The sequence below is a fragment of the Biomphalaria glabrata genome, chromosome 4 (assembly GCF_947242115.1).
Source record: "Biomphalaria glabrata chromosome 4, xgBioGlab47.1, whole genome shotgun sequence".
NCBI lineage: Eukaryota > Metazoa > Mollusca > Gastropoda > Planorbidae > Biomphalaria > Biomphalaria glabrata.
This window is the reverse complement of record NC_074714.1, coordinates 1,887,501-1,904,719: the sequence shown is the minus strand read 5'-3', so window position 1 is coordinate 1,904,719 and position 17,219 is coordinate 1,887,501. Positions and strand designations below refer to the sequence as shown.

At 37.2% G+C, this 17,219-nt stretch overlaps 2 protein-coding genes across 5 annotated transcripts in view; both read right to left on the bottom strand.

The window, feature by feature from the left end:
* LOC106078137 (trichohyalin-like) overlaps positions 1-6,165 on the bottom strand; it is a 31,913-nt gene extending 25,748 nt beyond the window's left edge. For all 4 annotated transcript variants that reach the window (XM_056026907.1, XM_056026908.1, XM_056026909.1 and 1 more), the window contains exons 1-7: positions 5,964-6,165; positions 3,027-3,097; positions 2,676-2,701; positions 2,425-2,570; positions 1,950-2,107; positions 1,150-1,330; positions 372-535 (exon numbers count right to left, since the gene is read on the bottom strand). In XM_056026907.1, coding sequence (XP_055882882.1) covers positions 372-535; positions 1,150-1,330; positions 1,950-2,107; positions 2,425-2,570; positions 2,676-2,701; positions 3,027-3,097; positions 5,964-5,977 — 760 coding nt within the window. In that variant the 5' untranslated portion in view covers positions 5,978-6,165. The remainder of the gene's footprint in view (positions 1-371; positions 536-1,149; positions 1,331-1,949; positions 2,108-2,424; positions 2,571-2,675; positions 2,702-3,026; positions 3,098-5,963) is intronic.
* A 1,714-nt stretch (positions 6,166-7,879) lies between these two features.
* Positions 7,880-17,219, bottom strand: part of LOC106056104 (endothelin-converting enzyme homolog) — a 9,885-nt gene continuing 545 nt past the window's right edge. The window contains exons 2-8 of the mRNA XM_056027346.1: positions 16,682-16,733; positions 15,426-15,493; positions 14,017-14,138; positions 13,184-13,249; positions 12,275-12,373; positions 10,964-11,040; positions 7,880-8,129 (exon numbers count right to left, since the gene is read on the bottom strand). Of these exons, the coding sequence (XP_055883321.1) occupies positions 8,030-8,129; positions 10,964-11,040; positions 12,275-12,373; positions 13,184-13,249; positions 14,017-14,138; positions 15,426-15,489 (528 nt within the window). The 5' untranslated portion in view covers positions 15,490-15,493; positions 16,682-16,733 and the 3' untranslated portion in view covers positions 7,880-8,029. The remainder of the gene's footprint in view (positions 8,130-10,963; positions 11,041-12,274; positions 12,374-13,183; positions 13,250-14,016; positions 14,139-15,425; positions 15,494-16,681; positions 16,734-17,219) is intronic.

Genomic DNA, 17,219 nt, shown 5'->3' with positions numbered 1-17,219 from the left:
ATAATGTCTATTGCAGTTGTGTGAAAGTTATAGATTTCTATGTTGAATTCTGTAAATGACAGCTTTTATAAATTATTTTAGACTAAAAAGATTAGTTAAAATTTTGGTTTTATATCTACGACTATTTGTATTCTGTTACTAACAGAAGGTAAGAAAAACATATCTATTTTTTTGGTACTATCAATAAAGAAAGAAAAACTCTTCCTATGATACATTATCTGGTATGAACACTAATTTGTAACACATTTTATTTCAAACTATTGAGCTGACCTAACTGAACTAAGTGAGCTCAGACAACAAGTAGACCTGGTCATTTCTTCCTTTTTTTTTTCAAATTAGATTTATACCTGGAACAAAAAAAATCTACCGACCTTTTTCTCTAGCCCACTGGAGCCTCTTTCTCTCAGCAACAGTTAGATGTTTCCAGGGAATATTTACTGGGAGATTATCAGACCCTTGAGCATTATCTGCCCTTGACTCTTGTTTTGTTTCCACAACTTGGGTGTTCCCAAAGCTGACATTGTGCTCACTGGACCTGAAACACGGCGATGATAATATCAGACATAAACAAGGTCAGGGTGTTTCTATTTCAGTAATACATTAAGTCAAGATTGCAACATGGCTCAGTGGTAATTAATGTTTTCACTTCAACTCTAATAATGAATTTTTTTTCCAGGTTTATGATATAAGGATAATAAATTCTAATATGTTCATCTAGTTTTAGAGGGTATCAAATATTTGTTAAAGAAAACACGACAGTCATTGGCTAGGATTGCCAAATAACCCAATCATGAGAAACATCACCTGCCCCCCCTTGAACTTTTGACCTCCTAAAAAACTTAACTATTAAAATGAATTCATATAAAAAAAATAGAGCCATGGTGACTAAGCAGTAAGGCACTTGGCTTCCAAACCAAGGAGTTTCAGGCCCTAATCCTATTTTTTTAAATTATAAACTCTACCGAGTGCCTAACATCAGTTGAGGAAAGTAAATGCAGATGGTCATTCTTCCGGTCACGACACTCTTGGTGGCAATCAGCCATAGAAACAGATCAGCTCAACATGAACTGCCCCCATTGATTGCAAGGTCTGAGAGGGTTACTTTACTAGGTATAAAAATAATTCAATAAGATCAAATTGTTAAAATACTTTTTTTGATGTGCTTGCTTTGTTTCTTTGTTCTGCTGTTCAAGAAGTGCTCCAATTCCAATCTCAGCTTCACTGTCGCTGTCAGCTTGTTCATGCCTCTTGTCAACTTGCTTCAAATCTGTTTTGTTCCTGTTCTGATTGTGGTCCATTTGTTCAACTTCAATTTTGTTGCTGGCAGCATCTGAAATGGATGATGAGTTTATATTAAAACTTTTTTTTTTTTTTTCATTGCACAAGACACAAACGTTTAGAGATTGATTGATTTCAGCGTTTGTGCAATGTTGTTTTCTTATCAATCCTTGCCAGGTAAAATTGATTTATGTTTCTAAAGCAATTTAAAGTAAATTTAAAAAACTGAACAAGATGTAAGTCATGTAAATAAAATAAAAAAAACTTGCATAACGTTCACAATAAGTTTGAATCATTACAAATTTAAGGAGGTGCGGTGGCTGAGCAGTAAAGTGCTTGGCTTTTGAACTGGGGTCCCATGTTTGGATCTTTGGGTGCCTCTGAGTCCACGCAGCTCTAATGGGTACCTGACATTAGTTTGGGAAAAATAAATGCGGTAGGTCATTGGCTCGTTAACCCTAGGCCAAAGAAACAGATGACTTTACATCATCTGCGCTATAGACCACAAGATCTGAAAGGGGAACATTACTTTTTTTTTTCAAAAATACAAATTTAGCTTATAATGAAAATCCACAAAACAGAAGTGTTGCAATAAAGTCTAGTCAGCAGAACCATTGCTACATTACAGTTAAGTAAAAAATCTTTTATTACTTTAGATGGCAGATACTTACCTATCTTTATTTTGATAGGACTATCTTTGTCAGCGGCTATACCAGTCTTTCCAAGGGAAGCTAATAATGCAGTCAACTGGTCCTGCGTGAGAGTGACTGTTCCTGGCCGTATCTGTGTTCCAGGATGGACTTGTTGCTCTTGACTTTTGGATTTAAATCTGTTTGAATAAAACTTGTTTTTAAAAGCTTGTCAAGCAAGAACTAATATTTTATGCAAGAATTAATGTTTTATGCAAAAAGCTAATGTTTTATGCAAGAACAAATGTTTTATACAAGAACTAATATTTTATAAAAGAAATAATATTTTATATCAGCTCTAATTTTTGGGACAAGAACTAATTTTTTGGACAAGAACTTAATGCTTTTTTTCTACTTTATTATTTTGACCTTAACATCATCTGCCCCATAGATAGTAAGGTCTGAAAGGGGAAACTTTATTATTTTGATTTAGAAAATGTCATTCTATTGCACAAACCTCTGTCTGTTCTGTTTGATAAAGTCTTTGTTTGATTTGTTAAACTTTTTTTTCTCTTCTTCTTTCTGTGCCTCCATCTGAGCAAATATTTCCTCTTCATTTGGTTGTCTAATTGGATGGCGCAGTTTCCTCGTCTTATAGTCAATCTGATCGATAATGAAAAGTTATACACTTACTTTACCTGAAGTTTATAATTATTATCTTTTTTATATTTTTTTTAAAAATTAAATATAATTCTATATTCACTATACCTTTTTAGAGCCTGGCTTGTTATTTTCTGAGAATGATAATAGTTTGATCAATTTAAATCATACCAAAAAAGAAAATCTTTTTTTTTTTTTAAATTTAAATATTATTAAATAAAAATAACTGTAATGAAAAAAAAACAAAAACAAAACACTAAATATTTGGTAAAAGTAAAGTCCTGAACATAATGCCTACTAGAAATAAGATCCTAATTGTACATCTATGACTGGTAAAAAAATGTTCTTATTATAATTGCATTCGTAGTAGATAGAGCCTGCATAAACTTAGTTTTAGCTTTATAATCCTAATACATTAATGATTGTAGAATATAACACAAAAATGTTAGAATTTGTTACCTTTACTTTGCCAAAATATCCCATGACCATCAAGGTTTTTGTTGATTGCTAAATGAATAGCCCCAGAAGGTCTACAAAATTAGCAAAAGAATAAACACATATATTTATTTAGATGGTTATGGCTGATTTACAACATTGGTACTGCCCATGCTCTATTTATTTTTATATGGCTTTGACAGTTTCAATTTTTTTACCTCCCTGCAAAAATGCAACTAGGTCAAACCATTTTTAAGCCAAATGATGCCTAATATAAAGAAGACTTTTACACAAAAATAATGAGCAGACTGAATACTTAGGTACCACTAATATATAGGCAAAGCCTGTTTACCAACCAGTTGTTGGCTACAGTAATAAAGTATATCTGTAAAACCCTTAGCCACAGCATTATAAGAAAATCTAAAGCCAAACAAGTCAACAAAGTCAAATCAAATGGTCTAATCATCATTCATTGTTTAATCAGCTTGCTCCATATTTGCATCTCTATACACTATAGTTCACCATAGCAAGTATAGTAACTAGTTATCTCTTACAGGATATGGATTACAATGCTATACCAATCTAAAGATTAGATCACACCTACAAGATAATTATTTGTTAATTCTTATCATCATAAAATGCATATATAGATTTGGTATTCTAAATAGTTTAAAAATATTATATATATTTATTTTTAAAAAGAGATCTTTTGCCCTGATAAGCCATTCTCCTAGAATATATAATTACACCCTATATTTAATTGATATAGATTTAGATTTGTGTCTTACAGAGATATAGATCAAGACCAAATCTAGAATTCTAGATCTAGAATAGATGATAGTTCCAATGTAATTTAATAAATAAAGACTTATACTACTGTAGCACTGTAGATCTAGATTTAGTCTAGAACTGGTTACTGTTGTTCTTTGAGGGTCAACAAGGAGTCAAAACTAACGGACAATAAACATGCTTAGACCTAGAGTAACGAAGAGTTGTTTTGGTTATCATGGACTTTGAGATAATCACACTGTTTCCCTTCTAGATCTTTTAAATATTCAAAGTTTAAAGCCATCTAACTCAACTGTGGCACTACTTTCTTTTCGATATTGGATAGATTTATCTTCAAGGTCTTTGGGGCTTGCAAAGACATTTCTTTATACTGCATCACAAACCAAGAAATTAGAGACAGGGTGGGTTACTGAAGCGATCGGACCCCATGATGACCTGCTAACTATGGTAAAAAAAAACGCAAGCTTAAAACCTATGGCCATATTACAAGATCTTCAGGACTCACAAAGATCTTCCTTCAGGGAACAGTACCAGGAAAAAGAAGAAGAGGCAGATAAAGCGATGGTAAGACAACATAAAAGAATGGACAAGCCTGTCATTGAAAGAGGTTCTATCCAAGGCAAAAGACAGGGAAGAATGGAGAAAGATGGTTGACAAATCTTGTTCAGTGCCCCAACAGTCCAAAGACTAAGGGATAGGTAAAGATCTACATATTCTGATTACATTCAGAATAAATATATAAAGACTAATAAGATCTGGCAGCCAGGGCCGGTCCTACAGATTGCGAGGCCCTATGCAAAACGGATTGCGCAGTGCCTATTTTGGATTGTGATAAGGATAATAAGTGAAAATTACGATTTTGTATTAGAGGGTTAGGGTTAGGCTTTGCATTTTAGCTTTACGAGCCATCTATAGTAGATAGTACTTTTTCAACAAAAATCTGATAACCATTCAGATATTCCTTTTAGATTTACTATCGACTAGCAAAATATTGCTTTTTTTTTTATGAGGTCGAGATAGATTTAGATCTATATTTGTATGGCAGTGACTATTAAAGTAAATTAAGAATTTGAACTTCTTGTTTTGGTTAAAATTCGCCTTATTATTACATTTTTATTAAATGAAAGCTGACAATGCCGTTATTTTTTATTGCTAGTTGGATTGGCGTTTTCCATATTGAATGACACCCAGAAATGACAATTTTGTCTGTTTTTAAAAAGATTTTCATCAGTTTTCAGAAGATTTTAATAATTTCATGAGATTTTCATGACTTTTTCGTATATTTTACAATTTCAGGAGAATTTCAGAAACCCTTTAATATTAAGTTAAAATGGTTTATTTTAATAATTTACACCTAGAATTCGCGCTGGCCCTATGAAAGTGCGGGGCCAACTGCGGCAGCATAGGTTGCAGTGGCCTATGACCGGCCCTGCTAGCAGGACAACTAGTTACTAGATCTAGATTATTCTAGATCTAGTAAGTTTGTTGTCAACATTAACAGTACTACCATGACTTATTTTATGATGAGTACCATCTAGAATGTATAGATCTAACACTAACAGCAAAGAACACCTCTAACTAAGACTAAGTTAGGTAATATAGATTCTAACAGATTATTTGTTATAATATTACCCTAAGTTTAGTAAGATAGATAAAAATAAAGACAAAGATCAAGATGTAAATATATTTTAATCATGTGATGTATAATCAGTAGATTATCTAGAATTATAGTTTATAGATATACTAATATTATAGATGGTGTCATTGGTGTCTAGTATTTAATTTATAGCTATTATTATAATTAATACAATAGATCAAATAGATCTACATCTAGAATCTAGTAACCAAATAGACTAATGTCAGTAATGATGTCACTAATGACTAGCAAGTAATTATTATAATACATTTTGATCTAGTACTATAGTAGTCTAAGTAGAGTATAGTAGTAATGTAGTAGATCGATTAGATCTAATCTAGAAGATCTGAATCTATTATTCATGATTATGAATATCAATATGATATTATTATTCATTATTGTCAGTCTGAGTCTACAGCTGTGCACTGCACTGCAAAGTGAGAGTCTGAGATATTTACTAGAATTTAGACTTTAGTTTAGTGAGATAAGTTACAAGTAATTTAAATTTAATTAATTAATAATTTATTATTAATTACCCTATCCTGTTCATTTTCAATCGTTTTTCGTAATACTTCCAGATCTAATCCTGGATAGAGTTTAAAAAAGGATTAAGCTTTAATGTTAGTTAATGATTAGATTGCAAAATACTAAAATTAGAGATTCATTCAGTAACTTATTCTCATGTCTTGACATGGTAAACTATTTATTTGTTTAGGTTTGGCAGGCCAACAAAAGCTTCCGGTTTCATAACCCCTAGATAAGGGAAGAAACTGTCATGGAAAAAAAATATAATGACGTCACTTAAGATATTAGGGCTCATCCATTTGTAACGTTCGTATGAAGAGATGACAGCGAGAAAAATAAATGACAAGATGGTTTCCATATTTTCTTTGTTTTTCCATTTCAGCTTTTCTTATATAATGACACAGTGGTACGGCAATGTCAATAATGGTGGCAGTTTTTTTAAATTACAGGTCAGGACGATCTACCGTTTTGTCAGTCAAAATATGCCCATCCCAGTACATTAAGTGATCAGTAGACTCGAGAATTTCTTGTGGCGAATAGGCCTATTTGTAATAAGGTGGAGTATCTTTGTTGATCCAATTATGTGTATAATTATTATAAAACGTTACACTACCTATAATGGAAGAAAAAAAAATATTGTGCTTTATGCTCTTACATTTCTCAAGTCAGCAGACGCAGCCAATAGTTCATCAGGCATTGGGCTATATTATGTATAGGCCTAAATCAAAGTTTGCAATATTACCCATTTTTTTCTTAACTCCCGCGGCATTGTCTCCATTAGACGTGGCAAAATAAGTAGGTCGCAACTGGGATTGTTGTGTCAAATGCTGTAATCATCCTTAATCTTAGGAAGACCATGCCTATAAAATCTATGACGGGACTAATTGAACATTTCAATGGGCTGGATTTGGCCCTTGGTGCATAGTTTGTGCATCACCGATGTCTATTCTATCTCATTAAATGTTTATGATTTAAATAGTTTGATTACTGTCGATCGCGTGGAATGCACATTGGACTGTCGTCTCGATACTCTCGGTTTCAAACCCTGCCCTCCGCTATCCCATACCGTTCTGTGCAGGACCGGCCCTAACTATTGCGGGGCCCTATGCAAAACGGATTGTGCGGGGCCCAGTCTGGGTAGGGACAAGGATAATAAGTGAAAATTAACATTTTTAATTAGACAATAAGGTTAGGGCTTGTCTTGTTATGTTATGTCGGATGCAGGCTTGCGAAGGGTGTGGCCTATCCATCTCCAGCGTCTCCGAAGGATAGGCTTATCTACTTCAATGGGCTGCTGCTTTGTTCTTTGCCACAAGCCCTATAACCTGGAACCCCCAAGGAAAGAGGAAGAGGGGACGGCCCAGGACGGCTACGATTTGGAAGCAGATGCCAAGCAGATGGGCAAGACGTGGGGACAGTTGAAGAGACTCGCCCAGAACCGAGACGCCTAAAGGAAGCTGGTTAGTGGCCTACGCCCCAGAAGGGACCACAGGCACTTTTATTCAATGAAAATTGCCATTTCCCTTTTTATTTCAAAATCGCACATGGGAACGGCGTTTTCCATATTGATTGACACCCCAAGATGAAAATTGTGTCTAATTTTTAGGAGAGTTTTATGAATTTTCAGATTTTAATAATTTCTGGAAATTTCTGGGACTTTTTCGTATATTTTGCTATTTCAGGAAACTATATAGAACCCTGTTAGGCCTATAAGTAATAATTAATGGTATAATTTAATCATTTGCACCTAGAAATAGTACGGGGGCCTATGAAAGTGTGGGGCTCACTGCAGCCGCATTGGTTGCTGTGGCCTAAGGCCGGCCCTGGTTGTATGGGAGGTTTGGGCTGGGGTGTAATAATTCTGTAGGAACAGCCGAAATATGTAAAAAAAAAATAAACAAATTAAACAACAAGATGAAGTTGATACAAGAATTTTTTATTTTTGTTTTCATAAGTTTAATATTTGGGGTTCCATTGAAGGAATACATTTCATTAAAATATTAACAGTGAAATGATAAAAAAAATCAACATGATTATATTTAGATCTCTAGTCTGGATTCTGCTTCTACTATGAACTCTAGAAAATTTTACATTTCGTATATGGGTTCATTGGACTCCCGAGTGGACAGTGAAACACATCTGCAAACTCAGGAGAGTTCTGTACGGCACCAATAACTCTGTGGAATTTTAATTTAATAAAAATAATTAAAAAGCATAATATTAGAAAAAAAAACATCAACAACAATTGTAACCTAAAAGTGGAGACTGGAGAAACGAGAGGGCGAATGTATCTATGTCTGGATGAGAGAAAGATGCTTGTTGATACGATACGAGTGGGTGACTGTGAGACGCGAGGCCATAAAAGTGTCTTCTTGGTGTGTTTGAACAGGTACATGTGAAAAAGTACTTACTTACTTACTTAGACTTAGGTCTTGCCTCGCCGTTTGGGGCATTGGGCGGCAAGCTGTCTCCATAAAGATCTGTCATTGGCAATGTCTGAAGCTTCCTCCCACCTGGTGTCCACTGTTCTGAGGTCCTCCATGAAGGTCTTGCCATGTATCGGGCATTGGACGTCCAGTTGGGTTTGATCCGACACCGTCATCGGGGGTTGGCCGCCCTCGCCGTATGTATAATTTTCTTTATGTGTCAAGTTTGCCGTTTCTGTAACAATGGACCTCATTCACCAACCGTAAACAAACAACATTTAGTCACGTGGTGCTCTATCTCTTCTATATAATTTACGATCTCATGTTTAATTCATGATGGTTGTCACGTGACAGTTTTTTCCCCATTGTTTTGTCAATAAGATCACGTGACTAAATGTTGTTTGTTTACGATTGGCGAATGAGGTCCATTGTGGTTTTACAGGGTAGGGTCGCTAGCCCCACGCCAAACCCTCCTCCTTTCTCACCCGGGCTTGGGACCGGCAGATGAAAAAGTACAGTAGGAGCAAAAGGTGCATTTAAGGCCTGAGATTTTTTGTTTATGGAAGTTAGAACTTTGGAGAGACTGTAGAACGAATAGTAGAAAGCTGTAGAAGATGAAGTTTTACAGTGAATAGAATTGGAGTTGTAAAGTATTTGAATAATGTATTGAAACTGCTACAACGTATATGTGAAGAAACAAGTCCCTTTACGTTTTAAGTGCCTTTTTAATTGTGAACATTTCAACATAACATATATACACGGCAACGTTATATACAGATACCCAACTTCACTCGCAGACTTTCTCTCTCTCTCTCTTGTTTACACACTCGTCACTTCCCGCAAGTCCCCTAACTCTCGATACCCAACACTTGACCGTGTGTCACGGTTGACCACACTGTAACCGTGTCACAACAGTCCTCCCAGGGCAGAGAAAAATTTTGATCATATCAAAATTTCATGAACCCGATAGTTTGGGTGTACATTAATAATGTTTTACATCGACAAGAAAAAACAATGACATGTAATACAATGGCATCTTCAATTATGAGAGAACTGATAATGCTTATGAAGACAAATAAATCTTCAATAATATGTTATTGCAAGGGACATTTCCAATTGAACTATCGCAGAAAGCTTTCCTGTTATATTATACAACATATATTTAAAAAATCCCGCATTTAGTTTTTTACTATGTAACGATAGTCTTTTGAATGTCAACATTGTAAGGTGAACAATACACAATTAGTTAATACTTTATGTTACATCAAAACATCTTCCAAATAAAGGGAATTGTTTACTTTGTGTTTCTTTCATACCAGTTCCTAAATGGACATTTATGACTACAATCAATGCAACATACTTAAAAAACTAAATTTTAGTACAACTTTCACATCTCTGAATGAAATAAAAAAAAAATTCAGAAGCGTAATGTTCATTCAATTTTGACAAGACAGAATTTTAAAGTTATCCTACAAGGTATTTGTTAATGTTCTCATTATCTGAGTAATGAATGAACCCAAGTCCAGCGGTACCTAGACACATCTTGTCAACACGTCAGCTATCACGTTGATTTGTCCCGGAATAGCTTGAACTGTAAAGCTGAAGTCTTGAAGTTTTAAAGCCCATCTAGTGATCCTCTGGTTGGCTAGCTTATTTGTATTGATATAAGTTAGTGGGGCGTGATCTGTTAGTAAGATGAATGATTTCCCAAGCAAGTAACGGGATAGTTTCGTTATGCAGAACACAATAGCTAGAGCTTCACGCTCTATCGTGGAATATTTCTGTTCTGCTGCGTTCAGCTTTCTGCTCATGTAGTAGACTGGTCGTAGCGTTGCATCACACCCAACAAACATGTTACTATCCATGGTGGAGTTTCCTCGGTGTGCTCGGCCATTGGCCTCGCTTCCAGTCCGATCGCCTTGGAATAAGAGCCATCGGTAATAGGGATGTAATCTTTTCCAGACAGAAGTTTGTTCTGACAGGCAGATGGAGACAAGCTTTCATAGGCCTAGAGGTGCAAGAGTCTTAGACTCAACTCTTAGGATAATTACAAAGACTATTGCGGCGATTCGGTTTTACACCGCAAAGCATTGTAGTTAGTGTATCGTGTAGCCAATTGTGTACTAAAAGTTAAGTAAAGTTCCCCTTTCAGACCTTGTGGTCTATAGGGCAGAGGACGTAGGCCTATAGGTCATCTGTTTCGGTGGCCTACGTTTAACATGGGTGTCATGTGGCCAGCACAACTACCAGCCGCTGGGTGGACTCAGAGGCGCCCAAAGATCCCGAAATTAAATATCCTAGTCTTCACTAGGATTCGAACCGGGACCCCTGGTTCGGAAGCCAAGCGCTTAACCCCTCAGCCACTGTGCTGTGTAGTAGGCCTACACTGTGTAGAATTGGCTGCTATTTATAAAAAAAAACAACTACCAAATTATTTTAGAACTCTTGTTGTCAGGTAGATGTGTTGTGTTGAGCAGTGTTTACAGTAGACCTGTTACAGAGAATCGTAACAATATATTTTTTTGTCTTTACAAAATACAAGTCTAAGCTGGGTAGACCTCTAATTTACATGGTAGGCCAAATACCTGAACATATTTGGAGAATGTGCGTCCTTGGCGATTCTTTCTTTAGCTGCTCCATCAGCAATTTTTTCACACCACATCTGTTTTAAAAAGTATACATACAAACTGTGAACTAAGATTGACGAGCATAAATTGTCAAATAAAACCTTATATGCTTGACTTTCGACTAGGTAGTTAATCGTACTTCTGTGTTGGAATAGTGGACTTTATGTGTAACTAAAATTACTAATTTATCTTGTAATGTACTAGTTTAGAGAGTAGGTTAGTTTTGTTAGTTAAATATATTGTGTATAGTTTTAGCGACGGTAAAAGTAATGACGTAGTAAGACAGACTAATGACGTAGTAGACTTAGGCGAACAAGAGACCAACATGGCGTTATGTTAGAAGTAGGCTGTTTTGAATAGTAATTGAATAGTAATTAGATATAGCGACGTTTTAGGAAGACTGGACGGATTTCCCAGTGGTTAATAAAGTATTATTTTATAGAACTGAATGTTGTTATCAAGTATATCTATTTTGTAATGTTCTGTGGCTAATGTTAAGTAATTATTGATACATAGTCGAAGTCAGATTAGATTAGCCCACAACAATCTGACTAAAAAGCAAAAAAAGGAATGTAACTCATTAGACCTTGCGATCTAATAGGGCAGGATAAATGGCATCTGTTTCTATGGCCGACGGTTAATGAGGGTGTCATGTGGCTCGCACAATGACCAACCGCCTTTTCCCAATGAATGTCAGCTACCCTTTAGAGTTGGGTGAACTCAGATGCGTCCTGAAAATCCCGAAATTCAAAACCCCAGTCTTCGGCGAGATTCGAACCCGGGACTATCGTGCTACAATCTGTTTTATTGGTTTGTTTTAAAGGTTTCAGACGGTTCAGAAATGAAGATTACTAAATCTTAGCCCAAACCCAAGCAGAACCTCAGGGCAGCTAACAGTGTGTTAAAAAAAAAGTCGAATACACGTAGGCAGAGGTGTAGTGAGGGGGGGGGGGGGGCAAAGGAGCACGATGCCCGGGCGCCACCATAATGGGGGCGTCACACGCAGCCCATATTTCTGTGATATTCGTGGAAAAGGGAGGGGGGCGACAATAAAGTAGGTCTACTTTGCCCCGGGCGCAAGTTTTGATAACTACGCCTCTGCACGTAGGCCTATTGCTGGACTAACACCCATCGTATACATTTATTGTACTGTCTGTATTCGAATAGAATACGTGTATCTTATATATAGGCCTAATGTACTATTCACAGCCGGTTGATCTCTTGTCCAAGCTGGAGAAGGGGAAGGAAGGTTGAATATAAAAAGTTTACCTGAGCAAAACCAAGGAAGAAAATTTGTTTGTGGTTCAACTGTAGTCCAGGTAACGCGAGTTCTTTGTTCTTGTGGTTCTCGCGGTCAGTTAGATACGCCTTAAGACAGACCAGGCAGTTAGTTTAAACTTTTGTCATTTTGTATCGTCGTCAACATTACAACAAGTCATAGATTTTAGAATTAATCATATCTTATTGTATGTCAGTAAACAATTGGTCCACTACTAGCCTACGTTTGTCTGAAAGTCGTGTGATGTTTCTTGCAATTAGATAAAAGTTACAAATGAAGGCGTCAAAAAAAAAAAGCACGTTTCACTTACAAAAACTTTGAGTGTTTAACTTTGTATTACACGCAAGCGGCTCACTAGCTCCTACGCTGTTGCTCCTATTTCCAGCAGGATAAACGCGGTGGTGAAATCGTATTTTCGAAAGCACTTTAAGGTGTTGAGATCTAAACTTGACAGACAGACTAACAGACTCGAAAACATGAATGCAGCATTGAAGATGTATAACAACCATAGTTTTCAATCACTGATTGAAGTGGCGTAGTTGGGGGGAGGGCTAATTTGAAAATCCCCCCCCCCCGAGCCCCCACTTGAGAGGGACCCCCAAATGAGTGTCTGAAATATGTTTTGACATTAAATATTACGCTATTATCTCACGTCATGATGTCGAATGTCAAAATGCACGGGCCTTAAAGTGGTCCTTAAATCTCCAGCCGCGCCACTGACAGATTGATAGTTTTGTGTACGTTAAATATATAAAACAAATATTATATTTAGATCTATGAGTCAACAAGTTAAACATCATATGTGATTAATATGAAAACAAGAGAGTCGTTGCATCATTATCAAAAGAATGAGATGTTTGAAAAGGCTAAGGGCGTTGTGTATTGTATGAGCTATTCACCTGATAACTCAGCTGGAGTCCAAGACTGTCACAAATGTTCTCTCGAAGTGTTTTAGTTGTAGATATCTAGAAACAGTGTTCAATCGTCAATAAGGACATCTTATACAATATAAATTGATTTATGCTTTACTTTATCTACATGCTGAATTAAAAATTCGTCTTTTTGAAATAAAACGAATGAAATATTTACATTAGTTTCCCTGCCCTCCCCTCTCTGTGTTTCTCTCCTGTACTCCCTCATTCACTCGCTTCCTTGCCCATTATCTCTATCTCATTTTCATCTTCGTTTCTCCCTCCTTTACTTATTGTCATCATTCTCTCTCTCTTTCTTTATCTGTTTTTCTCTCAATGTTTCTTCTCTCTCTCTCTTACTGTCCCTCTCTTGTTGACGGTAAATGTTGCGTTACGCAAAACTGCTAGTAGACTAGACCGTTATAGTCCTAATTTACCTGAACTTATTTAACTTCAAGTAATTTGAATAACTTCCCTTTTTTTGCGAATAAACTAAATAACACTTTATTTATAATATTAACAAAATCAAGTTAATGTGAAATCAAATAAATGTACTAGACTTTAGTAATAATATTCTTTAACAAAATCTAACCCTCTACAATAGCACAGTCATTCAGTCTCTCACGTTCTGGAATCGTCCCTCTTAATTAAGACCAAGTGACGACAATGCCACCTATGTTGCATCCTTCACAACCAATCGCAAACCTCTTCCCACTGTCACCATATAAACACACACACACACACACACACACACTCCATAACACTCTCTCTCCACCTCTCTTTCTCTCCCCTCCCCCCCCCCCTCTCTCTCTCTCTCTTACTTCATAGCCTTTCCACATGAATCCACTGTACTGTTCTATAAAACAGTCTCTCCTGGAAGTATACTTTTTAACATCCAGTTCCATCGCTTCACCTGAGCTCTTGTCATTCTGAGTCAGTATGGCTGAAAGCATTTTTAATGATGAATCAAAATGAACTAAATATAAGAGAATGCCATTAACTTAACTTGATATCAATTTTTAGTCATCGTCTGCATGTAGATCTACAGATTATACATTCCCGCCAAATATTTAGACTACTTAGAGGGAAGCGTGGTCGAGTATGCTTGAACTTGGCTTGTCTTGGCTACCTATGAAGGGGGCTCGAGGTTCGACACCCGACTCCAGCCGAGACCATTTGTTATAGAAGGCCTAAACACTGACCTGCAACGTCACAGCCTATGGGCAGTTTAGACCAATAGCTCGTTGCCACGTCGTACAGACCTGTGACGTGGCAACAAGCTATTGGTCTAAACTGCCCACAGGTTGTGACATTGTATGTTCAGACCTTCTATAACGATTGGTATCGCTCGAGCAGAGTTGTGTTTACTGAACGCCTAAAGGCAGCACGGAAAACCTTCTCCCAGATATTTCCCCACCCGCCCCCCAACTGGTTCACAAATGAGATTGGACTTAGCGCTCTGAGCATGCTATAAGCATGAAAGTAGCGCCATATAAAAGCTATAATTTATCATTATTGGCATCGCTCGAGCAGAGTTGTGTTTACTGAGCGCCTAAAGGCAGCACGGAAAACCTTCTCCAAGATATCCCACCCCCCCCCCACTGGTTCACAAATGAGATTGGACTTAGCGCTCTGAGCATGCTATAAGTATGAAAGTAGCACTATATAAAAGCTATAATTTATCATTATTGGCATCGCTCGAGCAGAGTTGTGTTTACTGAGCGCCTAAAGGCAGCACGGAAAACCTTCTCCCAGATATCCCCTCCCCCCCACTGGTTCACAAATGAGATTGGACTTAGCGCTCTGAGCATGCTATAAGCATGAAAGTAGCACTATATAAAAGCTTTAATTTATCTTTTTTTTTTCTTTACATGAAGGTCGAGGTCTTTTTTCAGCCACTCAAACATCAAGATTAGTAAATTACTTATTAAAGATAATTGGAAGAACAAAAGCAAATATATTTTCATTATAGGGGCTAGAGGAATTCAATGGTGCAAGCGCGCGTGTGTGTGTTACATTGCTCGCAGTTCCATTAAAAGGTGGGGGAAAAAATGTTCAGATATAGAAATGATCACAAATCGACTTTTTAGCACGGGTATCAGCTAGTACCAAAATAAAAAAAAAATGATTACTTATTAATTGCTACTTCCTTTTATTGTTTTATGTTCCTGAATTAAAACAACCAATTTAATGATCCGTTCATACCAAATACAAAATACATGTCACCTACTTGTTGAGTCAAAGGCATGCATTATTTCATGGGCGATAATCATGCCGATTCTGGCAAAATTCATTGACCTGAAAAAAAAAAACAAAAAAAAACAACAACAAAAAAAAAAAAAAAAACCGTTGATATGGATTACAATGATGAAATTTTTTAATTCGCTGCATCATACATTTGGGATCAAAACTGTTTTTTTCCGTTACGTTTTTCTGGAAATAGTATGGTAGTTATAGTAACAGTAACAGGGGTTGTGATATGAGCCAAAGTGGTAGTGACAACTGGTCATTCATCCTTAAAATACAGAAGATGTTTGTTATTTTTATATATAAGCGTCAGACCCCCAACACCACCGTAGGCGCCATTATCCCGTTCATGGTTAGAAAGGCTTTTATCCAACCACCAGGCCTGGACATGGGGCTCTTCACCCCTGTCCTGTCTGAGGGCTTCCCACGGTTGACTGGGCCAGACCGGGCCGTGCCGTGTACACAGCGCACCGTCCCCGTTCTTGGGCCCCACTCGCTATAAGTGGCCGAGAACAGTGCTAACTGCACGGAGCTTGTCTCATATTCCTATACTGTAACCGCCACAGTCCGTGCAAGGACCGCCACTCCAGCCACGGGTCTGATGAAGGCCCCCTTGTGGAACGGCGTGGCGGACTTTTTGGACTGGGTTCCGGGCGTTCTTTCCATCCCAACCCCGAGTGAGAGAAAAAATAAACAAAAGCTCACCCAGGGAAGCCCGGCCGGGCCTGGTTCGCTACTCGTACTTAGCCTATCTAGTTTCCACTACTAGACGTTTCCACCGGAGGCGCCACGCTGAGGCGACGGGTATCTGGAAATCCTCCGGCCCAACACCACCTGAAAACTCCTCCATGAGACTACGATAATTTTTAAAAATTTCTTTACATGATCTCAATCCTGGCGGCCTATAGAGTAGATGATTTCATCTGTTTCTGTGGCCCAGTTAATGGGGGTGTAATGTGTCCAGCACAACGGCCAACCGCCTTTACTTTCCCCCAACTAATGTCAACAATCTTTATAGCTGGTGGACTTAGAAGGGACCTTAAAATCCCGAAATTAAAAATCACAGTCTTCACCAGAATTCAAACACGGAAACCTCCAGTTCTGAGGCCAAGCGTTTTAACACTCGGCCACCGCAACTCCAAATCCTGGCAGTGAAGAGATGGAATGTTAGCTCAGGATGGAAAGATAAAAATGTTAAGGAAACAGCAATTAATTTACTATGCAAAATAGAAGGTTTACCTTGTTGAAGTATTACTGTACGCAATGGGTTGAATGAAACCAGCCGGAAGTACTGATACAAGAGCGAGAGAGAGAGAAAAAAAATGTATTACGGTAATACTCTTTAAGAAGATGTATCGGCGTTTAAAACAAAACGATAAACCATAGCCTATGACGAAATGACTTCATTCTGTTATGACTTATGACTCACGTTTTTTTTTTTTGGGGGGGGGGGGGCAGGGGGACATTTCCGTAACGCGAATCACTGACGATGTGACGATTAATGGTTTAGCTTCAATGATGTTTAGTTCAAATGCTGTTTAATTTCATTGGTATTTAGCTACAATTCAGTTCAACTCAAGAACTATATACGGGTACTCCCACAAAGTTGTTTACTTTCTTCTGTACTGTACACTGCAAAAACGGTACAAAAATTCGTTCGTTCCTTACTCGGTCAGACTATATCAACGCCATTCATTTATCAAGAAACATGAAAAGGACCAAGAAGCCTGTTTGTAGTCACTGAATGAACTCTTTATGTTGTGAATGTTTCTGTTGT